The sequence below is a fragment of the Jatropha curcas genome, chromosome 2 (genome assembly GCF_041381405.1).
Source record: "Jatropha curcas cultivar XTBG-Jc1 chromosome 2, XTBG_Jcur_1.0, whole genome shotgun sequence".
NCBI classification, from domain to species: domain Eukaryota; kingdom Viridiplantae; phylum Streptophyta; class Magnoliopsida; order Malpighiales; family Euphorbiaceae; genus Jatropha; species Jatropha curcas.
In genome coordinates, this window is record NC_143152.1 from 28,422,356 (window position 1) to 28,446,387 (window position 24,032).

The 24,032-nt window shown below is 33.5% G+C and overlaps 4 protein-coding genes across 6 annotated transcripts; 3 read left to right on the forward strand and 1 right to left on the reverse strand.

Moving 5' to 3' along the window:
* Window positions 1-87: 87 nt before the first annotated feature.
* On the reverse strand, window positions 88-6,016 carry LOC105649012 (ERAD-associated E3 ubiquitin-protein ligase HRD1B). Of its 2 annotated transcripts, none has more exons than XM_089717805.1 (8): window positions 5,874-6,016; window positions 4,780-5,323; window positions 4,328-4,504; window positions 3,214-3,363; window positions 2,910-3,118; window positions 2,154-2,307; window positions 1,366-1,639; window positions 88-652 (listed from the first exon to the last, which is right to left on the reverse strand). In XM_089717805.1, the coding sequence occupies exons 2-8, from the start codon at window positions 5,310-5,312 to the stop codon at window positions 491-493; spliced, it is 1,659 nt and encodes a 552-aa protein (XP_089573931.1). In that variant the 5' UTR covers window positions 5,313-5,323; window positions 5,874-6,016; the 3' UTR covers window positions 88-490. The 2 variants fall into 2 exon arrangements, with proteins under 2 accessions (XP_089573931.1, XP_089573932.1); XM_089717806.1 differs by having other exon boundaries at window positions 4,780-5,326; window positions 5,874-6,012.
* Window positions 6,017-7,682: 1,666 nt separating this feature from the next.
* Window positions 7,683-11,400, forward strand: LOC105649011 (NADH:ubiquinone oxidoreductase, 17.2kDa subunit). The gene is made up of 5 exons (XM_012235526.4): window positions 7,683-7,834; window positions 8,738-8,764; window positions 9,233-9,324; window positions 10,788-10,897; window positions 10,975-11,400. Exons 1-5 carry the CDS (start codon window positions 7,743-7,745, stop codon window positions 11,131-11,133), a joined length of 480 nt encoding a protein of 159 aa, XP_012090916.1. The 5' UTR covers window positions 7,683-7,742; the 3' UTR covers window positions 11,134-11,400.
* A 782-nt stretch (window positions 11,401-12,182) lies between these two features.
* On the forward strand, window positions 12,183-19,854 carry LOC105649009 (D-xylose-proton symporter-like 2). 2 transcript variants are annotated; one of them, XM_012235525.4, is made up of 15 exons: window positions 12,183-12,327; window positions 12,631-12,684; window positions 13,032-13,129; window positions 13,743-13,821; window positions 14,371-14,430; window positions 14,650-14,716; window positions 14,808-14,932; window positions 15,173-15,274; window positions 15,393-15,761; window positions 15,845-15,892; window positions 15,985-16,047; window positions 16,694-16,774; window positions 17,032-17,130; window positions 18,118-18,255; window positions 19,434-19,854. In XM_012235525.4, the coding sequence occupies exons 2-15, from the start codon at window positions 12,640-12,642 to the stop codon at window positions 19,563-19,565; spliced, it is 1,506 nt and encodes a 501-aa protein (XP_012090915.1). In that variant the 5' UTR covers window positions 12,183-12,327; window positions 12,631-12,639; the 3' UTR covers window positions 19,566-19,854. The 2 variants fall into 2 exon arrangements, with proteins under 2 accessions (XP_012090915.1, XP_012090914.1); XM_012235524.3 differs by having other exon boundaries at window positions 12,322-12,548.
* Window positions 19,855-20,278: 424 nt separating this feature from the next.
* On the forward strand, window positions 20,279-21,939 carry LOC105649008 (uncharacterized). Its single transcript, XM_012235523.4, has 4 exons — window positions 20,279-20,472; window positions 20,599-20,665; window positions 21,469-21,555; window positions 21,671-21,939. The coding sequence occupies exons 1-4, from the start codon at window positions 20,311-20,313 to the stop codon at window positions 21,730-21,732; spliced, it is 378 nt and encodes a 125-aa protein (XP_012090913.1). The 5' UTR covers window positions 20,279-20,310; the 3' UTR covers window positions 21,733-21,939.
* The last annotated feature ends 2,093 nt before the right edge of the window (window positions 21,940-24,032 follow it).

Consider the following 24,032-nt stretch of genomic DNA (forward strand, 5'->3'; position numbering starts at 1 on the left):
TGAAATGTTCTAAAATAAAAACCAAAGCAAATAACGGAAAGCTTCTTTGAAATTGGTTGATGTCTGAAAACATTCGAATGCCAAATAAGACCAGAATCGAATACCGAATGTTTATTGGACAATGAACTCGTAGCACTAAAAATTTATACAAGTTAAATGCAAACAGAAGACCAGGGTAGAGAACCCCAGAGGTACATCTTAAATTGATGCCTTACCGTGAAGCTACAACTTCAGTTAAATCTGGTGAGGGGTCAACGCAGTTGCCAAGCCTATCCGGAGATAAATCAATATTGGAGACAGAAAAAAAAAATACTATGCAATTTTTTAAGAACACTTAAAAAACATCACAGAAAAAAGAAAAGAAGAAGAAAAAAACGCAACTCGCTGTCGAGGGAACTACAGTTGTAAAGATTGCTAGGATCTTCTCTAATTCTTCTTTTGCCCTATACATACTCGATGCTCTTTGGTCTCATGATACAACTACAATTTTTCAAAGACTATTTGCATCACTCTCTCCATGATGACTGGAGTCTGACAGCGATGGAGATGATACAACTGTCTTTCCTTTGCTTTCTGTTGAAGGTGTTGGATCGATATGCACTTTATCCTCAGCCTTTGGCTGATGTAGTAGTTGGAGCTGCCTCTGCAGGACCTATGGAATAAAGAAAAATGGTGAGGAAGCAAGCCGAAGGAAAAAGAAAAGAAAGAAGGGTAAAAACAATATAGCATAGACAATCAACTATTAAGGATAAAAGTCCAAAATATGAACTGTATAAGTAAATAAATATGTATAAAGAGAAGAATTAAACATAATATGTTTGCTTTCACAGTTGATTGCTAATGTCAAATGTGCATTAATACCTATGGAATAAAGAAAAATGGTGAGGAAGCAAGCCGAAGAAAAAAGAAAAGAAAGAAGGGTAAAAACAATATAGCATAGACAATCAACTATCAAGGATAAAAGTCCAAAATATGAACTGTATAAGTAAATAAATATGTATAAAGAGAAGAATTAAACATAATATGTTTGCTTTCACAGTTGATTGCTAATGTCAAATGTGCATTAATTTGCAACTCAACCCGATGTGGACACAATTAAGACGAATCTAACTCTAATTTAATTTCACCTGACATCGCATGTCTAATATTGCCAGCACTAGCTTCCAATTTGATCTGTAATTTAACATGCATGACCTTGGTATACACCTCGATCGCATATGAGACTTAGTAAAAAGCCAAGAAATAAGATTGGCAGCGTCATTCAGAATTTGAAATGACATAGAGAACTACATGCATGAGAAGTTTACAAATATATACATATATATTAAAACATGTAAGTTCATGGGATCATTGAATAGATGGTACCTCAATTTGGCGTTGGAGAAGCTTTTTCTGAGCTTCCAACTCAGAGTTCGGTATAGTGTCCAATCTCTCTCCATGAGTTGCATTTGCACCAGGAACCCGAAAGGGTACAAAGACATAGTTGGAAAATTGTGGCTGGGGCAAGTTTGATGGCCCAGCATGGATTGCAGAATGAGGATGTGATTGTCCCATGAAAGCTTGTTCTCCACTAGATTCCCTATTAGTACCATCAGCCAAAGGTCTTTGAGCTTGAGGGAGCAAGGCATATCCAGGAGACCTAGAAATTAATTTTAAAGATCAATTGTTTTTTCAAGATTTTTTGAAGTTCAATTTAAGAACAGGCCAAAAACATTCAACAGGGACACCTGGCCCATGTCATCTCAAATAAATATACACAAAGTTAGGAACAGAGGAAGCTGCAAATTTAAGCATAAATGCATCAAAATGTTTATCATATCAGGCCATGAAGTTGACCAAATACTATATACACTATTTAACTCAAAACACATCTCTTTCAGTGCTTTATGTGAAGTAGAAATAAAGGGGGAAAACTTGTAGAAATAAATATCCATTCCCCTTTAGAAGAATGCATTTCAAACTCTTTGAGATAGATTGTGGACTGGGAAACTAGGCCAAATGTTTAGTGCATCTGTATGACTGTATCATCAAGAGTATGCATCCACTGATAAACTGACCAAATACAGGGCCAGATAATGGCAAAAAAAGGGAAGCACAGCATGTGTGCTGTTAAAATAAAAATGTTCTGTCTTTTGCAGCATACAACCACATACCACACTAGTGTGTTTGGAGAAGGATAAACAAAAGATTTCTCATATACAGCGGCAGCAGCAGCAGCAGCTTGAAGCCTGGCCTGATGCTGGCTCAAATTGTCATCCTGCCCATTGCCAACTGAGCCCTGGGCTCCTGTACTTGCGGTGCCTGTTCCTGTTCCCAATTACAGCGAAACACTGAATGATTATAAAACCAACGAGGCATGCTAACTGAAACATCTCAAACCAGGAAATTAGAAAAAGCTGAAGGGGATAAAGAACTCAGAAAAAATTCCTATTGATTTTTCGCTTTAAATAGAATAATGATTCTATTGATATAAAATGATGCAAATGAAAAAGTTTCAACATCATGAGTCATCTTAATTGCTAGTTGGCATTTGGATGAAGCTAGTCAAAGAAGTCCATAGTCACAAGAGAATGCATCATGTGCAAGAGGAAAGATGGTCAACATGTTCAAGAAATCTGGTACGGAAACAAAATAAATCCTCAATAGTTGCTATTTTTATTATTTTTCAGTAAAACCCCATCAATTTGATCAAAGGAAATCATGTCATGCAGATATTATGTTGTTCAGCAATCTGACACTCTAATATATAAGTTATATAAGCAAATTGCCATATTTCTTTATTAGAAAATGTGGGGATTTCACAATTTTATCATCTTTACAAAAATGTGCATACAAAATCTAACCGATTTGATTTTTCACAGGACGAATACGTTTATCAGGAACAACAGAACCTGGTAATGGTACATTACCGTGCCTATGAGTATCTGACCGTGCTCCATGTTGCCCTCCAGCTGTACTCGCACCATTATCAGGGGGTACAACTAGGGCTCTGCATGTAGGACAAGTATGTTGTCGCTCCAACCATGAACGGAGACAGTGAACATGAAAAAGATGCCCACAGATTAATTTCTTGGCTGTAGTCATCTCTTCACGACAAATGATGCAGGTTGCATCACTTCTGCATATTTAAAGAAAATTATTAAGAATGCTGATCTAAATGAATAAGTGCTGAACTATGATTAACAAAAATGACGGACAACATAGGGATCTTACGCATTGAGCTCTTCAGGTGTTGCATCAGGAAACCGATCATTCATATTTGAAGTGATCTTCCGGTAACGAAGGTAATCAGCAACACGAATTTTGAAGTTCCTGAATGTCTCATAAAGCTCTCGTATTAAGTGCAAAGGTACACCATAATTCCTATGAAGACAAACGCAAATTCATTAGATAAAAATTAGAAGCTGAATGGGCAATAAATATGTGCAAAAACGATTAATTGAACTGCTATAGGATAGTGTGCAGAATTAGACAAAATTTCCGTAGTCAAGTACATAGAAAACAAGTAGAATTCTTAGCAACCTTGGTAACTTCATATAAGACCATTTTTTAACTTATCGCGCAAATTTTTTTAAAAAATAGATGACTTTTACCATTTGACCTCATGTATATCTGCATTTTTACAAATGGTGACCTATATGCATGATAAAGAGTCATAACACCTCAAAAGTTAAATAGGTCCTAAATATGACGCCCAAGAGAGTCTAATAATGATCCTAATGCTACTTCCTTTGGCCAAAAAAGAAAGGAAGAACCCAAGCATCCGGCCACACGTTATGTCTCCACTCTTTCTTATTCTCACATGATATCTATAAAAGAAATTATTTTATCACAAACTGAGTTTAAAACTGAGTCAATATATTCTCTATAGAACAGCCTCCAACAACAGAGTAAATTAAAACTCAAATCCTCTACCGCAGATTAATATTCACTAGTTCAACAATCAATCAAACATGTACAGAGCCCTTGATTGAGGTCAAGAGGATCAGCACCGTTGTTTTCCCTGGAAATCCATCCTACTAACTTGCAATACATCCCCACCCATAAGAAAGCACCATAAGCCAGATAGCAGCATTGGGATTCAAATATCAGCGAGAAGATATTAACAATGCAGTAAAATTCAACTTATCAATGCCAAAACAGAACTTTACAAGTCAATATCACATAGCATTATTCATGAATGCATGGCTCTTTGCCAGATCAAATAGATCTGCATCTGTTCATGCATTTTATCCGATTATATCTTTGTCAGACATGATAGGCTATAACAATTTTATGTATATTGTGAGTTGTAACAGTGTAGAACTAAGTTCAAACTTGAACTTACATGAAAATCACAAGGAAGAAGCAGAGATACATTGATAAGTGAAGCAAGTCGCGAATAAGTTCCAAATAAAAGGTATAGACAGCCTTCCTTTCCCATTGTCCTTCCATAAGCATGTCACTCACATAGAAAACATATTTTACAAAAGTGGAGACGGTAGTTGTTGCTAGTATCATATACCTAAGATACAAAATATTAAATATTAGAGCAATGACAAACATCAGATTGTCCAGAAGAAGGAACCCCAAAAATGAAACTATTATGTGAGACAACATGGGGGATTGATGGAGTTGCCTCGATGTTATTAAAGGAAAGTGTAAAGAAAACCTAATAATTTAAAACAAAAGGCCAGGTAAAATATGGCTCATAACTGTAGCAGATTGACATCAGAAAAACTCATGTTAACTCAATGTAAATGATAAGAAAAATAATAATACAAAAATTAAATAACTTACTCAAAGGAGAAGAAGAGAGAGACTGAAGCCTGACGTGTTTCTATCAAATACTTAACAGAACTGTACAAGAACAGACTATCCAGAAGAAGAAGGAACCCCAGAAATGAAACTATCCGTATGTGAGACAGCATGGGAACTGATGGAGTTGTCTCAATGTACTCAACCCTCTTTTGAGCTAACCAATGTAATGCCTTGATTAATAATAAAGCTGTAACCATTGTAAGAAATGTCACTGAGAAGTCCTGCCTGAAAATAGTGATGGCAAAGAGGATTTCCATAACCTCTCTCCATGATTGCTCATTCAACCTTTCAACCTCAGCTTCCCGTAGGGAACCAAGGAATAGCCGTTTAGTTAATTGCCATAAAATGCACATAATGACTAGACCCATGTTAAGAAGAAGCACCAAATTGATCTTAGAGGTTGATAAATAAACCATAGCTGGATAAAACTGGCCTCTACTGTTGAATGCATGATATATAACTGCCAAAGTTGCAAATAAACTTAGGCTCGCATATGTGCGCAGTCGCATCATTTTCTCTGAGTCTGCTGTTGCACCAAATCAGTCATCAATGGATATAAACATAAAGAAATGCTTTTTTAATGAATATTATCAGACTTAAAAAGGTTCAGCACATTTAGTTAATAGAAGCCGATACAAGATGAACCTACTGTTCCTTTTATCTGAGAAAACCTGAGAAAATTCAAATTGGGTAAGAAAAAGATGATTCTCTCTCGGATGAAAGGTATAATACTTCCCCCCAATTTCTCAAACGGCAGACAATTCCAAACTCAAATAAACCAACAAATTGGGAGGGAGTCAAAAATTAAAATAAATAATAAAGCATAACAAAAACTATCATTTCAAAATAATTCAATAGCAATCAAGCATTTCAGATTATAGTATCATCTGAATAAAAACATGTATTCCATTTTTGAGCAATCAAAAGAAGTCATTTACAAAAAACATATTCAATACACATCCAATTACAAGAATATTAAAATCAGCCCTAACATAACCTGAAAAACCTTCAAATCAAGTGAATAAAAGCTTCATAATCAAAAAAATAAAACCTTATAGAGACATTAACAATACCTGGAAGAATTTCCCTATTCCTTCACAATGTTTCGATCCCTATCTGTGTTTCCTTTTAAAAAATAGATTAAAGTGGACTTCTGATACGTACGTAATTCTCTACTCTGTAGTCGGCATATGAGTTTCGCGTCAGTGCTACCAATAAAAATCAACCACGTGTACAAGTACTGGACCCGATTTGGATCGGAGCTGTGTTCCGGGTCCCGTTAAAAACGAAATCAAAATGCCCTAAAGTCATTCGGGTAGAAAATAGGTCTTGTATTCGGGTTCAACCGAAATTAAAATCGGCTATGCCATTTTGGTAGAAAATGGATTTGAACTAATACAAAACGTTGTAAGCGGTTTTCCTTATATGCCTTACTCATTATAATTTATCGTACACCTATATTATTGATTGAGATAAAAAGAAAATAAATTTATTTATTTTATCTTTTCAGATAAATAATTTATCAGAAATGGCAAAAAATTAACTTATTACAAAAGTTAAAATTTCTTTTTAAGTGTGTAACTTTTTTTTTATTAGAAGATAAAAATATCCCACATAATGTTTAAAATATTGGGCTGTATACTTCTGGAAGAAGTGGATATAATTTAATTTTATATTTTATCATAATTGAAGATGATGTACTTTAATATTATATTTTGTAGTGAGTTATTTAAGTTATTACTTTTAACTTTACATAATTAATTTATATAACATTCATCATTAAAATTAAATTTATATTATATATGAATAATATATATTTATATTATTTACAATCACATTATGCTAATACTTAAATAATAAGTTAAATTTATATATTTGGCTTTAACCTAAGTGATATAATATAATTTTTATTAATAAAAATATAAAAGGTCAACTATGTAAAATTATATTTATTCAAGTTATTAAGACATTTAATTTATCAAACAATCTTAATAGCAATAAGCTCTCAGTATTGCTCCATAAATCATTCATTTTTTTTTACATCAAATAATATACACATAATTAATTAATAATAGTATCAAGAATGCAAATGATCATATGAATCAGATATAAAAATAATTCATATTCTCTTGAATAATAAAATTAAAATTTAAAAATATAATATTAAATATTTCCGTTTAGAGTTGATCTTGATAAGAAATATAAATTTTTATTACAGAAACTAGTCCATATTTTGATAACAAAAGCAATTAGTTCAATCCGTATTTGGATAACAAAAGCAATTAGTCCTTTTGAATCTTCTATATTTGGATGCTTTTCTAAGGATTTACAATATATGATGAACACATATGAGTTTTCACCGTTGCGCATTACACATACCATATTATCCGGTTCTATTGATCGAATATCTACACCTGCTAATCAATAAAATTACACTCTCACAAATAAGAGAAAAAAAAAAAAAACTCTAAATACAGAGACAAATAACAATAATAATAAAAAAATGTTGTAAAAAATAGTAGAAGATAGAGGCCGCCACTAGCCCCAAATTGAAATTAGGGTTTAATGAGTAAAGAAAAAAGAGAGAAAGGAGAATAAATTCACATTTTTTTTTTTTTTGAATATTGGAGGAAAAAGATTCAAATCTAGATTTGTTGACAAGTCATACATGTATTTACCAATGAACTATGTCTTGATATGCAATTCACATTATTTATATTTTATACATTCATAAATCTTTTAGTTCAATAACCTATTAATTCAGATTGGGGGTAAGACCAAACAAATGACCCTTTATATATTTTCAGTGTAAAATTATCTCACATGCTTCTACAAAATCACACGTGCGATGCATGTGCCAACTTTCGCAATGAGAAATAAAAGAAAAAAAAAAGGCCTAAAATAAGAAAAGAATAAACAGAGAGAAGAACGGAGTGAGAGCGATGGTATCAACGGTGGTGAAGGGAGCCTTGAAGGCCATCAGAGAGAAAGGGCTAGGCACCTTCCTACGAGAGCTCAGGGAAGAAGGCTACACGTCAGTCGTTCATTTCCTTTTATCTTCTTCTTCCTTTCTTCTCTTATTTTTGTTTATATGTTTATTTTAAAAAATTTTCAATTGATTCATCTCAACCCGATGAGTGTAGAATCAAAAGGAATTTAGAAACGCTACATTGCGAATCTATTATTGATTTTTGGTGTTAATGGGTATGCCAGAGATGTCATTTTTGCTCAGTTTTGACCCGAATATGAGCAAAGATATTAATTTCAGTAGTTTTCTTTTTTAATTAAATTAAATCCCAAAGTGGTGAAAGTAGTAATTTTTTTTGTAAGGTTGGTTTCTGGTTTTTCTTTTGTTAGCTGGGAATACACTGAATTCAGAAGAAATAATTTAAACGAGAAATGAACTGAACCTGAGTAACTCAGAAAAAATGGGGAAGAAAAGGGAAACCTTTTTTGTGGGTGATGGTGCTGCTAGAAAAATATGAACTTAATTGTTTTCCAGAAATAATGCAATTAAAATATGGACTAGGTTCATGAAATTTGGGAACCTGAATGAATTTGAGATTGGAAAACTTAGGTTTTTTGGGCTGTTTGCAAGTGGGGAAAAATCTGAAATTTTCACTGGTTTGTGTCTCATAATAAGTAGTAAGCTCTAACAAATGGAGGGTTGTGTATAAATATGGATACCTGAGCGGGATGCATAAATAGGCACTCCTTTGTGAATTAATTTCCACCAGTAAAAATTAAAAAATATTGAAGCAGACAGTGGATTAAACTTCGAGTTTTTCTTGAATGCTTCCTTTTCATTAACAATCGTATTTCTTCTTTTTCTTACCGATGCATTCATTTATTTTTTCTATTATTTTATTTTTTTTTATGAATTTTACAGACTTCTTTACTCATTTTGCTTCCTTCTGTTTTGCTGAATTTTTTTCAGGAAGTGCCTTTTGGATGGAAATTTGTTGTAAGTTAAAATTTCTTTACTGATTCTTGTTAAAGGTTTTCTGATTGGAGACTTGTAAATGAGAGTGCTTGTGTTTCTTGATTCAATGGATTTGTGCCCTTTCATTTATAAGGTCTGGAAGCTATGCCTTTGATGTTTTTGTTGGTCATTTTGGAATTATAAAACAGTGTTCTTACTAAATAGGCTTATCTATATGTTCTCTTACAGAATACCATTTGAATTTGGTAATTTCTTTCATGTTTTTTTTTTTTGTTTTTCTATTTTAATACTTCAGACATATGAAGTCTGAGCTGGCGTTCTGTTTTGTATATTTTTTGTTGGTTTAGTTTATTTTCTTGACTTCAGATATATTATTTGGATTTTTGTCAGCCTTTAACTTTTAAGCCAACATCTTTCTTCTCGTGCTTTTCTTAGATTTAGGTGAATTCTCGTAAGTTTCTCTAATTAAAATTTATTTAATTGATTTAGGCAAACCAAAATCCACAACATAGGGGCCACACTCGTGGGGGTTGACAAGTTTGGCAATAAGTATTATGAGAGACTTGAAGACACGCAGTTTGGTTAGTACTTTTTTACCCCCTCGTTTTCATGTGATATATTCTTCCTAATTGCACTATCGGTAGCTATTGGCAATGATGAAAATGCGTTTTTCTTTCCTGTATAATTGTGGCTGTTGCTGCTTTTCGCATTGAGGTTGGCTCCTACGTGTGTAATTTATAAGTGGCCTTTTTTTGGTTCATGACACTGCCACGTTTCTACTTCATTTCTTCAATGATCTACTGACACAAGATCAAATGCAAGGAGAAGACCCATGTCTGACACATTAGTAATATGTTGTGTTGAATTTATGTATGTTAGGAGGAATCTTTCATCTCTACTTCTCATGAGCAATAATTTGGATTTTCCTCTTAGTATCCATGTTATTTGAGACCATACATTGCATGTGAGTGGTGTCGTTTGCATGATCAAAATTACTGTGAAAAAAAAATTTGAAGCTTGAGGTGTTATACTGCTAGAACTGCACTCCCCCTCCCCAAAGAAGTTATAAGGAATCTACCTCCATTTCTTGAGCTGGATTAGAAGATTAGTTAATGCATTTCTTTGTTACTTTCTTTCTGCATGAGCAAGCCTAGCTACTCTGGATCAGCAGCATACCATCTCATATAGAGGAAAGTACCCTGTTCCCCGCTTATTGAACGGTCCTGCTCTGCTCTGCTCAAAAAGTCTGTTTGTCACTGTCCCTACCAAAATACTTAAGAGAAATTTTCATACAAAGTTGCTCCTCTCCCCCTGGCAGTCATTTCTGACAAAGCATAAAATTAAGGCATTTTTAAGTCGAGTTTGGAAAATGTTTAGTACTTTGGCTAAGAACTTATCTTCCTCTGAGCTATAAATTCTATCCTTACCCTACAGTTTCTGTCAATCTTTTCTTTGCACCCATTATAAAACCGTTAAATTCTTAGTACCAGAAATGAATTAAACTGAAAAATCCTAACAGTTCCTAAGGATTTTTTTAAATGAAAAAAGTAGTGTTATTTTCATTAATCAATGAAGTAAATTGGTAGATTGCATAACAAAATCAGTTATAGTTGCATATCTTGGACATTAACACTTCCCCCCTCTTGTCAAGGATTTTTTGATTAACCACAGATCTTCAAATAACTGTGATGTGTTTTCTTTTCCAGTTTGAACTGAAAGCATTGGTACAGATAAACTCATTCCCAATACTTGTTGATTTCATGAGATATGCAATGCTATGACTTGTATTGATAAACCAATAAGAACATGTCTCCAGTCACAGGATTCATTAGGTATTTTAAACATGATTGGTATTCGTTTTTATTTATCATCATATGCATGTATGGAGAGCTATGACAATCGTTGAGTGTTGAATTAAAAATGTAAAATGCCCTTAGTGTCTATTTGTGAAGTATCAGAAAAATGTCTTGATTAATGTTTTTATCACCTATAATTAATGCTTGGTGTGTTTTAACTCCTTTTGACTTGATGTGGTGTTTTGTAGGAAGACATCGATGGGTTGAATATGCTTTAAAGGATCGGTATAATGCTTCTCAAGTGCCACCAGAATGGCATGGCTGGCTTCATTTCATAACTGATCACACTGGTGATGAGGTAAGCTACAATTTACTTTAATGAAAATATAATTGGAAGGTTCATACTGAATGATGATGTCATCATATTTGTTGCAGCTTCTAATGCTGAAACCTAGGAGGTATGGGGTTGAGCACCGGGAGAATCTCTCTGGAGAAGGTGAGCAGTTCATATACCATTCAAAAGGCCATGCCCTTAATCCCGGTCAGAAGGACTGGACCAGATACCAACCTTGGCAGCCAGCCAAGCCAGAGTAACCCTTTGGGTCCACCAAACTTCCCGTAAACTTGGAAATTATTGCTTTGAAACCCGATTTCCATGAATAAGTTGTGTGTGCTTATTGGAAGCCATAAGAGTTTGCATTTGCTTTCATTAAGAAAACTTTGAATGTGAACTTCATAATCCAATTTTACAAGGCAAGCTAATAGATGTTTCAGCAGCAGTCTTCGATGGTTTGTCTTGTATTGCAAAAAGATACTGGTTTTATTTGCTAGAATACTAGTTACATTATTGTTCTTTCTTTACTTGGGTATTTGGAGGCCCTGGTCCTGGTCCATGTGGTGGAATTGAAATGTAGAGAAATGCCTTCTATATTAAACTTCCGTTTGAATTTGCATCACCAAAGTAAATAGAACAACTACCAAAGCAAAATGAAAGATCTAGGAGATGGATTAATATTGAGTTGACTTGCAGTTAACAATGTTGTTTGTTAAGCATCTCTTGTGACCGGACAAGCCGAGTTTACTGTTGGAGGCTTTTTTTTTTTTTTTCTTTTTTCATTGAGAACCCCCTGGAAGTTTTTGTTGTCTGAATTTGGGTCGTGTATAAAGTTATTTCTACTTGGTCCAACCATGGCCAAGAAAGTACTAGTAGTAGCACAGGCAATGGATAATGAAATTGAAAGGACTAGCAAACGAGTGAACGGGCAGAAGACAAGTATGGGATTTGTAATTCTTAGACGCAGCTTTTATTCTAGTAGCATCCAGGCTTTATAATTTAATACAAGTAGTCACATATTCTTAGCGAGGACTTAAACATTTTAATGTTTCAATAAAACGGTTATTACAGTATTTCGTTAAATAAATTTGCAATTGAATATTTGTTGCCGAACATTTTACTGGAATCTTGTTTTAAAAAATCCTCATGTCCTACAAATCATATAAAGTCAACTCTACCTATTACAGGCTGACGAGGCACATGTGACTTTCCTTTCTATATTGAGGTGGCTATCAAAACGACACAAAATTTCAACTTTCTTCCGTCAACCCGTCTGTCGTTGCAGCTGTTTTTTCTCTATTAAAATGGGGGTAACTAGTAAGCTCGCGATCTAGCTTTTTCCCGTGTCCAAAGTGACGAAAAGCTTTCAAAAATAGATCTCTTTGTCTCTGCCTCTCTCTCACATTGTCTTGCCCATTTATTTACTTCATTTTCACTCTCAACAAACTAACCAAGTGAGTAACTAACGTCCTTCCTTCCCTTGCTCGCCTTTCTTTAAAGTCTAACCTTCCAGTCTTTATTAATTGTCTGTAAATACCTAAAAAAGTAACAAGTAACAATCAACTGTCGTCATCATCTTTTTTCTCTTTTATTTATCACACCTTCTTTCTTTCAGTTGAAATCTTAAAGCCCTGGTTTTTGGTTTTGAATATTAGATTAATTGGTAGAAGAACAAGTAAAGAACTAGTTCTATTCTATTTGAATTACTCATTGTGAAATTATTCTTTTTTGCTTACATTTCTTTGTGTGTTTCTTAGGTGGGAAATATGGCGACTGATCCTGAGCAGTCCTCTCTTTCTTCCTTTGGAAAGGTTTTTAATTTTTTTCCGATTCTTAATTTGTTTGATTGGGTTAGGAGAGAGGACCAAAGGGATCGAGAGAGAGCATCTATATTGATCTTCTTCGTTGTTAAGAAAATTTTAGCGAATTAAATAAATTTTAAATGCGGGATTTTCAATCTCGGTAGTCTGAAGAAACAAAATTGTTGCATTAATTCAAATATCTACGGTTTCTGATTATGTAGAATGAAAACAAGAGAATGACTTCTTTACAAAATGTTTCTGCATTTCTTTCTGTGCAAATAAACAGAAAGTTCTTTTTTTTTAATCATTAATTCTGTCATGTTGGGTATATTGTTAAATGCATCAATTTTTACTAGGTAGGGAAGTCTTCTGGTGAAATTGATGGTGTTGAGGAGCCTCTGCTTAATGGGGAAAATAGCTCTGAGAACTATTCTATTGCTGCTGCAATTCTCCCGTGAGTTTTTACTTTTATTATATTTCTGGTTGGTTTTTGTATTCCAAATTATTTTCATTTTTGAAGGAATATATGTCTATATGTTCGCTAGGACATGTTGTCAAAGATGATCGGTTACCATTGTTGGGATATCTGATGACTGGTTATCCATGTCTGTTTCATTTTTGCTACACTTGAACATGAACTATGTAAAGGTTTCGTAAATGAGGAAAATTTTGGCTGTAGAATTAAGTAGTCGTTTATTCTTCATTTTATTAGTTTGAGTTGATTGAGTTTTATTATCAATTTTGAATTTGAAGTATCTTGAATTAAAGTAAGTAGAGGGTAAGTTCGTCTGTTCTCAAAACACGAGATTTTAGAGTCAATACAAGTGAATTATGCTAAAGTTTATGCATCTTTTGTATAAAGAAATGAATTAATGCATTCTAACCTTGCCAGCCTATTATGTTCTAAATACTTCTTCTAAGTTCAGGTTCATTTCACTGTGTTTTGATACTATTTTTCGTTCCTTTACTAATTGTCACGCACATCTTTGCCAAGTAAAGTTGCTTCTTCACGCTTCCTAATTTGTTAAAAATTCTTGTTGACGTTTAAGAAGTTTATTTTATTTCAGATTTCTATTTCCAGCTCTTGGAGGACTATTATATGGTTATGATATTGGTTCCACATCTTGTGCTACAATAAATATAGAGGTGTGCTTTTGATGCAGTTATGGACTGTAGACGGATTATTAGAATTTGCTTACACTTATTATTTTTCTTTCTGTTAGGACTTCTTCTATATGCCTATTCAGTATGATTTGTGGTCTCAAGTAGCAATAAATGTGTCCTTTAGAATTTTTCCCTATTGAGCAGTGCAACATCATCACCTACAAGAAATTTTGCTTAATGCTTGATCTGATGACAAATACTTTAGCGGGCTTGTTGCTTAAACTCTTGCAGAAATGAGACATTAATAATAGATTAAAGCTAATAATATTTTGATCTAGCGCTCATGCTTCTAAATGTTTAAATTCTTTGCAAAATTTTCAAATAACCTAAATACTAAATAGAGATAGGTACTTACATGGAGGACAGATTAACAACTTTTCACATTTTTCTGCCTGCCTGCCTGCATGCGCGTGTGAGAGAGTGAATTTTTGTGCAAGCATGCATGCAAAAATTGTAGATCATTTACGCCTATAGTTGAAATTGTAATTCTTCTATTACCTGAGCTTATTAATCTTTTCTCTTCTCCTGCAGTCATCCACATTTAGCGGAATTTCATGGTATAACTTGAACTCTGTGGAAATTGGGCTCATTGTGAGTTTCTAGTGACAATTGCTTCTTTTAACTGTTCTCTCATAATTCATGAGTGGCACCTTTCTTTATATCTCTTCCTTCCTCTATTTCCACATTGATTTGACTTATTATTTGCACTACAAGGGAAAAGCCTATTATCAACATAAATTGCTTAAATGCTCCATTAGTTTAAGTCAGATGCTTGTTCTTTTTGAACTTAGTGACTGTTATCTTTTGCAGACCAGTGGCTCGTTATATGGCGCCTTGATTGGTTCTGTCTTGGCCTTTAATATTGCTGATTTTCTAGGTTAGTTATTGTACGTTTTAAGTTACAAAGGTAAAGATTATTGTAAATGTCCTTTTCTTGATGAAGTTGAAATGATGAATCTGAATTGAAGGAAGAAGAAGGGAGTTGATTGTTGCTGCTTTATTATATCTTGTTGGAGCACTTGCTACAGCACTAGCACCAGATTTGGTTATCATGGTGATTGGGCGTTTTGTATTTGGAATTGGAATAGGATTGGTAAAACATCTATTTCTGTTATATAATATGCCCTGAAATTTTATGCATGATTATTCATATTCCTGTAACTTCTGTTTCCCCATGCATACTGTAGAGCAAGAAAACTGTGCTTGCTGCTTTTTTTTTAAAAAAAGATGATTTAAAGTGCCAACTCATTCATTGGTTTTGATAATTTGCAGTTTATTGTGTGCACTTGTTTATCTTTATGTGGAGTATTAAATGCTAGTTTACTATTTTTAGGCAATGCATGCTGCACCTATGTACATTGCTGAGACAGCTCCGAGTCAGATACGTGGTCGACTAATCTCTCTCAAAGAGTTCTTTATTGTCCTTGGGATGGTTGTAAGTTCTGCATTTATGTCTGAGGACTTTGAGTAATTCTAGGCTTTACATGCTATGGTGCTCAGTAGTTATTGATTTTTATAATGCTTGCAAAAACTGAATATTTAAAGTTGTGCAGGCAGGTTATGTAATTGGTAGTCTTCTGGTTGATACCATAGATGGTTGGCGTTATATGTATGTAGCAAGTACTCCTCTGGCATTGATAATGGGAGTTGGGATGTGCTGGCTACCATCATCACCTAGATGGCTACTATTATGCGCCATACAGGGGAAAGGCAATATGCAAGATTTAAAAGAAACTGCAATATTTTGCTTGTGCCGACTCAGGGGGGAAGCTATAGGTGACACTGCACCTGCCCAAGTAGAAGAGATTCTTACTGAACTAAGTTTTGTTGGTGAAGAAAAAGAAGCTTCATTGGGGGAAATGTTTCGAGGAAAATGCTTGAAAGCACTTATCATTGGTGCAGGATTAGTTCTTTTTCAACAGGTATCTTTATTATCAGAAATGATATGATGTAAAACGCAAAGTTTTGAACACTTCTCCTTGTGAACGATCTACTTTTATGACAGATAACAGGACAACCTAGTGTACTCTATTATGCCGCATCAATCTTTCAGGTATTCATTTACTTAAAAATAGGTTACTAGATGGTTAACAATATAATAGTGTCTGTTCTAAGTCTTCACACGAACCCAATATGGTTTGGCAGAGTGCAGGGTTTTCTGCAGCATCTGATGCAACTCGGGTTTCAATTCTACTTGGCTTATTGAAGGTAGATTCATCTATTTAATTCTTGAACTCATAATAACTGTATGCTATCTGATATCTGAAATTGGTGGGAAGAGTTACTTTTTTTTTTGGTCATTTAACATACATTGTAAATTACAGATCCTAGAGGATTGTTGTCGTTGTCGTTGTTGTTAACATTATTTCTATTTTGAACTTGGTGATATATAATTCTATATAAACATATGTAATTAAGGTGCTATATAAGTAACAAGTCTAGGTATCAAAATTGCAAAGTTACATGCTGCTGCTCTTGGTGCTATTAATTCATTTCCATGTTTGTGGCTTATCTGAGTATTATTGCTTGTCACGTGCCTTTGCTTGTGCTTGCCATGCATAAAGAGGACATAAACTTATGGTGTGTGCCTTTGCTTTCATGGAGTTTTCGGTAGAATATGCTGTAAATCTGAATTTCCATTTTTTTTTTTCTTTTTTGTTCTATCAATTAAGTTACGCACAGTCTCTATTAGTCTATTTTTTCCTTTTTGAATAGATGACCATGTAATTATCATTTCATTATGCTGACTTATTATGTTGTTCTTTTTCTTATACGTTATACATAAACTGTTTTCAATCAAAAACCACTAAATATCTCTTCTGGAGATCTCTAACTTGGACTGTCCTATTCGTAGTTGATTATGACTGGAATAGCCGTTCTTGTTGTTGATAGACTTGGAAGGAGACCTTTACTGCTTGGTGGTGTTTCTGGAATGGTAACTCTTCTCTCTTTATTTTTTTCTCTTCACCATCCTCTTGCATAATGGTTATTTCATGAATTTATTAGTGTGTGTGAAGTCAGTAGCTCTGTCTTTACAATTCGGCGGTCATTCTGTTTGATCGAATTATAGTTTGCTTGACTTTAGCTTTATTTTTCTGAATGAAGAAGAGTGAAGAAAGGATAGGCATCTAATTTATGAACTAAAGTGAGTCACGAGGAATTCCTAAGAACTATGCTTTATTTTGGGAACAGGTCATCTCTTTATTCCTTCTGGGGTCATATTATCTTTTCCTGGATAATGCTCCTTTTGTGGCTGTTGCTGCACTGCTGTTGTATGTTGGATGTTATCAGGTAATCAAAGATTTTCATGTCATTTCTCAACTAAATTCTCATCCCTGAATTTTGTGGTTCAATGTGTACTTGTGTCCTTCAGTCAGGATTAGGATTAGATTTAAGGTTACTTGTGTGCAGGACACTGTTTAGCATATATAGGTATATATGACAGCTAATGAAATTCCCAGTATGGGAAGGGCTTACTGCATAATCATACAGAATTCTAGTGATCAGCCTTTCTTAAGCAGGTCCTGGGAACTTATTGACAAATCATTGATATCAGTAAGCTTGTAGCTCATCAATATCTAACTTTTTAAATCAAATTCAAATCTCTTTGAAGTTTCTGCTTAGTCAATTTCTTTATTGCTGTTAGAATTCTGCAAGAAAGCAGGCTGAAGATACCTTCACCATTCGTATCATATCATGTTAAGTCTTTTTTATTGGAATTATATTTCCTAAAATTTACACAACAGTTGGGAAATGTGTTAGGCATCTTCTAATGCATTTGGTGATTCTCTGATACCTAAACCTGTAATAACAAAACCACAATACCACATAGAGGTACTAGCTATTAATGGGATATTAATGTATGCCAATTACTGTCTGGACAGACTCTGAATAGAGGAGGTGGGTGAGATAAAGAGAGGACAACTAATTTGTCTCTCTTTCTTGTGCATTGTTACGTCTTTTTACTCCATCAAAGCATTTATGTTCACATAAGTTTGTCTTTCCTAGAATACTTGATGGATAAGAAGCCTATTTTGTTTTTCGAGAACTTCTTTGTGGGAAAATCAATTTTCTGTGGATGGCAAAAGAATGGGTAGAATTTATACCGTCTGATGATTCATTGCATTGATTATTTCTATAATTAGTGTATGAGATGATTTACTTTTTTGTTCAATTAAAAAATTTACGCATTTTTTTCTCTCATCGGTTACAGAACTTGTTTCTATAGCTTCTGTTTTTGCAATCTGTGATGGTATGCTAATGAAATCAATTTTGCAGTTATCATTTGGTCCTATTGGTTGGTTGATGATTTCAGAAGTTTTCCCCCTACGCCTAAGAGGGAGAGGACTTAGTATAGCAGTGCTTGTGAATTTTGGTGCAAATGCACTCGTCACATTTGCATTTTCCCCATTGAAGGTAATTAGATAGCCTATTTATATATCCAGTAAATTCATGCTTATATACATGTCATCCTCAGTAAGACAGTAATGAAAATAATAGACAAAAACTACCACTCTCTCACTTTCTTTAAGTTATTCGAATGCTTGAATTTCATTATCGTTAAGTCATGACAGTCCTAGCTTTAATTAGAAATTCTACCACATTCCATGGTAGGAATAAATGTGATCCTTAAATAAGGATAATATTGAGGATGCATGCTTAAAAAAAATGCTTGAATTACTGGAAGTACTAGCCATTTGGGAAGGTAGGAGTTATAGTTTTCATGCTTGTTCTGGACTATAACATGGCAACCATTTGTCAGATATTTTTTAGTTTGGTTATTGGCATTGCCATTAAGAATGTGATTATGACCAAGTATCTAAAAGATTTAGCTGGTTTGGCCAGTTAATGGTTTTCATTAGCTAACTAAATAGGACTGGTGAAGGTTTCATATTTTACTTAAATTAGCTAGGACAGAACTCTGCAAGCATGAGTTGATGATAAATGGATTTCAATTTCTGCAAGTTTGAGTTGATGATAAACAGAGTATATTTGTTTTGAATAGGGGTTTCTGAGGATTTGGCGCATCTTCAGTTTTCAAATTGTTTGAAGGCTTATTTGTTTGAACTTTCTTCTGAACCATGAGTCTTTGTATCCAACTTATGTTTGAAGTTTAGGGTGCAGGTTCAATGTATATTGCCTGCTCTCCTGAATCTTGTCTTGTTTCAGCCCATTAAAGCTTCTGCAGTTTGGAAAAGGTTTATAATGAGTGAAACTGTTGGTGTTTACTGAAATAAAAAGAAAAACTAATACAAGGTTTTCTGTTTTACGGGTTCTTGATCATTGAAGTACTGTTTTTTCTTTTTCAAGGAACTCAAGAATTACGTAGTCGAGCATATCGGACAGTTCTGTCATGATGCTCTTATTTGTCTACTCTTCCTGTCATATTTTCTGCAAATGGAGTTGCTTAATGTTTGAGTTTCTTCATTTCCTCTCTGCTTCTAATCATTTGGAAGAAGAATATTGATATTTCTGTTTCTTTTATTGCAGTTTTATTCATCATGAAAATCACATTAGTTCATTGAAATGAATTTTCTATATCAAATTTCTATGAATACTGATACTAGAAACGGAATTTTTCGATTTGGCTGCAGGCATGGTTGGGCGCTGGAATATTATTCTATGCATTTGGAGTAATCGGAATTCTGTCTCTTCTTTTCATATTCTTCATTGTGCCGGAGACAAAGGGACTCACTCTCGAGGAAATTGAGGCCAAATGCTTGTAGTTAGTTATAGACAACATTACAGGAAGAGTAAATAGAGATGAAACCCGAGTCGTTCTGTTCCGACCATCGCATTGCATATAGATCCTCAGGCAGAAGAAGCATACTAATTGTACTGTAGGCTGTGCAACAAAAAAGCATTTGATATGATCTTTATTTTTGCCTATTTACTCTTATGTATATATTTTCAAATTTATGTTTCTGTTGTTTATTTAGCTTATCTCATCTTGTAAGATGTAGGATTAAATGTTTTTTTATTTTCTTAATTCTACTAATAAGTTGGTTGCAATAATTTCAATGTTTTTGTCTAACCGTCTTTTCTTTTCGCCATTTGCAGCTTGGCAACAATTTCATTTTGCAATTTTGCAAGTCCTATTATTATATTAAACCTACATTTTTAATTACTTTCTCGTGATCGTGTTCGGTAACATCTTTTTAAATAGCTAATACTAAGCGTTATTTTTATATGTCCGGTAATATAATATTTGAATTAATTTTTAAAAGCACGTTTAACTTTTAGAGTTTTATGAAAAATTAATAAAAGAGCTGCGAACTACTAAAATAGTTTATGTATGATATGCTAAACAAGCCCAATTGTTATTGCTAAAAAACCAGTCCATTAAAAGGCAAGTGAATAATGGGTCCTTCCCAGACGAGGCCCACAAATGCAAGCCCAAAGTTGTAATCTGGAAATGTATAAAGACAATTGCAAGAATTAGGGTTTAGGTAGAGAGAAAGAAGGATAGAGATGGCGAAATTCAATGTGGTGCAAAAAAGGAGAAGAGAACAAGTAGCATATAGAAAGAGAGCAATACACGGAGACCCAGTTACAGGGAAGCTCAAGAACAAACCTCAGCCCCTCTCTCTCTCTGGAAAGCGCAAGCGCAAGCTATTGAAGAAATGGCGTAGAGTATGTCCCTCTTCACATCTCATCTGTAAATACCCAATTTAACAAGTTTCGTCTCTATGCTAGCTATGGAGATAATAAAAATACAGAGCGCCGTTTAATGATTTATTCGTGGCTAATTTTGTACAGGATCAGAAGGAGGCTATAGAGAAAGGTCTGGTCACCATGGAAGATGTGGAGATGGCTGCTGCTGAAGGTTTTTCTATTCTTTTGATGCAATTTCAATCTGGTTAATGAATTTAATAATTTCTATGAAGAAGGACTAGATTAGAGAGTGTACTTCTAGTAAATGTTCTAATTATAATTGCAGATTAGTTTGCTTGATATTGGTATGTGATAGTAGAGAGGGTATTCCTTTGCTGTTGCCTTTAGTATACCATATTAAGTGTGGATATTTAATAATAGGCATATTTTAAGGTTCGGATTTCCTACAGTTTGAATTGTTTGATAACCAGTATATTGAGCTGCTGGCTCATTTTTTCCTTTTGAGAGCAATGCATTTTCTTGTTTTAGAGGTTTAGTACCAAAGGTGGTTTAGTTTGGTTTCCTCTTCTAAATTTAGGCTATGGTGGAAAATTGGAGCAAAAATTGTGCTTGTTGGTGCAGGAAGTAACATTATGCTTTTGTTTTCATATTTTAAATCTATTTGTGGGGGAGGTGGAGAATTGTGTGCTTTTGGAGTAGAGAGGTTTTTCATACTCATACAAGTCAAAATGAACAGCTAAATACAGTTCTTTTGGGTAGAGAGTATGCATATCATGGGTTGAAAAATTTATGCTCTTCAATTTTGGTTGTATAGTATTTTCATGCTTTGTGGAGCTCCCTTGTGCTTTAATAACAAATTCTTGAGACTGGAGTTGGGTTGTATGCTATGAATCAAGTTTGCGGTGTAAAAAAACTGTTAAGCAATCACCACAATCTAATGGCTTTCGGTTGAATCTATGGTCTACCTCTGTTGCTAGCATCTTGATGAAACGCTTGTGCAACTTAATTTATTAGGTGAAGGTATATCCGAGAATGCCAACAAAACACCAGCCAGATTTAACGTGAAGAAGGGTTTGAAACTCAAACAGTTGAAGAGTAATGGTAAATTTTCCATTTTTGTGTCAGGCTGCATCCTACCAAGTCATTTTCAATTTTGCACTTGTCTTTTTCTTTTCCTTATGCCTCTACTGATGCTAGCATGTCTATCCATACACAGGTAAGAAAAAAGGGAAATCTAAGCCGGTCGCTGAAGCTCCAGAAGATGTAATGGTAGAATGATTAGTAGACATAATATTGCCAAACCAGTAACTTTTCTTAGAGGATATGAGTGTAGAAAATCTGCCCCAGGACATGGAATTGTAACTTCAGATTTCATTTCACTTGTAACAATGAAGTCCTTTCTCTTGGTTTGTTCTTTTCATGTATGAAAGGAAAAATGGAATCTGAAATGCAGAAAAAGAATGAATACTGATTTTCTATTCTGCACTCGATGTTTCTTTCTTTCTTTTTCTTTTTCTTTTTCTTTTTTGCTTTTTTACCAAGAGAAATATATAAATATAAATTCATTTAAAATTTTCATGGGTAAATTTTTAACTTATTTGGTTTAATCAAAGATGAGTTAATAATATGGTTGGTGTTTTCACTGGTGTGGAAGTGGAAGTGGAAAGTCTCGAATTTTAATAATTAATAATTTGGTGAGTTAAAAGATTGAAAAAAAAGGTGAGTTGGAAAATTTCAAACAGAGAGAAAAATAGTAGCTTTGTTTTAAAGCAGATAATATATTCCTTTCTTTTTACATCCATATAAGGAGATACTGGTTAGCAGTTTCTCATTACAACTTCTTCATAGCAAAACAAACATGGGCTGTATGACAAGTTCCCAACGCAAACGAGAACAAGAAGAAGCTGCTCCTCCTTGTGGAAATTATGGGCATCCTCCTCGTACCCACTCAAATCAAAACTACCATCCTCCTCCCCATCCTGCTGCTGCTTCCTCTTCTGTTCCAATATATGGAAATTACTATCCTCCTCCTCCTCCTCCTCCACGGTCTTATTACTATCCGGATTATGGCTGTCCTTTTGCCTATTACAACACCGCCAGCCACAAAAATACTGGCAATAACTATAATAATTCCGGCCAAAAAAACGCTCCTGGAACTGTCAAATTTGCCAACATTGGTAGCTGTTAAATCATATACATCTATTTTTAAGTTCAATGGTTAGGATGAAATTAGGTTTGAATACATAAATTTTAATTAGTAAAATTTTAACAAAAATTCTCAATAGAATATTACGGAGATTTCTACCAAAAGATCTCGAGTTTGAATCTAAATGAGATATGAATGTCTAACTCATTTAAATTTTGAAGTATAAAGAAAATCAGCAAATAAAGTTAATATAAACATCAAAGAGAGAAAGATTATAGGAAAAAAAAAAAAAAATTTTGTCCATTCTTTTTCGATGTAAAATAAATTTGATCTCTTTAGTTTTTGGTTGGTGTACCAAAAATTGTAAATAACAATTAAATTTTTTGTGAGGTTTAATGCAAATCTTATAGCAAGAGGCACGCAAGGCTGAAAAATAGAAATAAAATAGCAAATTTAATTGTGAGATTTAGATCTTAAAAATTTATGTCTTTTACTAATTGTTATAAATTCTATTTTGTACATTGATTTTCTTTATTTCCTTTTTTCCCCCATTTGTAAGACTAGAGAGTTTAATAATTAGCATATTAATTTTATAATTTTTATATGATTGATCAAAATTTTTATTATTATTTTGATTCTTTAAATTTTTAAATTTCAAACATTTAAATATATTTAAATCTTTTAGATGATTTTTTCCTTGAGCAATTTTTTTTTTAATGAAATAGTGAGCTCAGCTCATATTATTAAGATCATAAAACAAAGACCCATACAAAATTAAAGGAGCACATAATCCCGTTCAAATGTAGACAAAGAATTAGTCTTTTTAGTAATTGCGTGAGCGACTAATTTTGAACGGCAAGTTTCCTTGGGTAACCCTTAAGTATTTGTTTAATCTCTGATTTAAGAATGGCTAAATAGTTTAAATTATACAATTTTCTTAAAATTTTCAATTTAATTTTTTATTAAAATTATTCATTAAAAAATTACCTTCTAATTCTTGAAATAATTTTTTATTTTAATCTTCAGCTTAATGACTAAAAAAAAAATCTGAATTTTGGCATTTTTAATAATATTGGCAAATTCTTTTTATTGCTATAATTGATACCGCGAAATAATTTTTTCTTAACAATTGTAGCTTCCGTCCATTAACCGTTAATACTATGCTGGTGTAGCCGTTAGTGGAACCCTTAACGTGACATTGTCGTTTACTGATTATAAATTTTCAAGGTATAATTGTTAAAAAAATTGGTCAAAATTATAAAAAGATCAAAGACAGGGTTTTTTTAGTCAATTTCAAAAAAGAAGTGATAGTTTTTTTAGTCATTCGAAATTATCAATGCTCATATTATAATGATTAAATATTAAAGGAGATATAAAAATCGAGTGAAATTATCAATATAGTGAGAGAGGGGAAAACTAAATGTTATATAAT

Coding starts and splice junctions, on each gene's coding strand:
- LOC105649012 (XM_089717805.1), bottom strand. CDS start 5,312: ATGATGCGACTGCGCACATATGCGAGCCTAAGTTTATTTGCAACTTTG. Junction 4,505..4,779: donor TCTCTCTTCTTCTCCTTTGA/GTAAGTTATTTA, acceptor TTTGTATCTTAG/GTATATGATACTAGCAACAA. Junction 653..1,365: donor TTCTCCAACGCCAAATTGAG/GTACCATCTATT, acceptor TTTATTCCATAG/GTCCTGCAGAGGCAGCTCCA.
- LOC105649011 (XM_012235526.4), top strand. CDS start 7,743: ATGGTATCAACGGTGGTGAAGGGAGCCTTGAAGGCCATCAGAGAGAAA. Junction 8,765..9,232: donor CTTTTGGATGGAAATTTGTT/GTAAGTTAAAAT, acceptor TAATTGATTTAG/GCAAACCAAAATCCACAACA. Junction 10,898..10,974: donor CTGATCACACTGGTGATGAG/GTAAGCTACAAT, acceptor TATTTGTTGCAG/CTTCTAATGCTGAAACCTAG.
- LOC105649009 (XM_012235525.4), top strand. CDS start 12,640: ATGGCGACTGATCCTGAGCAGTCCTCTCTTTCTTCCTTTGGAAAG. Junction 14,717..14,807: donor TAATATTGCTGATTTTCTAG/GTTAGTTATTGT, acceptor TCTGAATTGAAG/GAAGAAGAAGGGAGTTGATT. Junction 15,275..15,392: donor TTATTGTCCTTGGGATGGTT/GTAAGTTCTGCA, acceptor AAAGTTGTGCAG/GCAGGTTATGTAATTGGTAG.
- LOC105649008 (XM_012235523.4), top strand. CDS start 20,311: ATGGCGAAATTCAATGTGGTGCAAAAAAGGAGAAGAGAACAAGTAGCA. Junction 20,473..20,598: donor TATTGAAGAAATGGCGTAGA/GTATGTCCCTCT, acceptor AATTTTGTACAG/GATCAGAAGGAGGCTATAGA. Junction 20,666..21,468: donor GGAGATGGCTGCTGCTGAAG/GTTTTTCTATTC, acceptor TTAATTTATTAG/GTGAAGGTATATCCGAGAAT.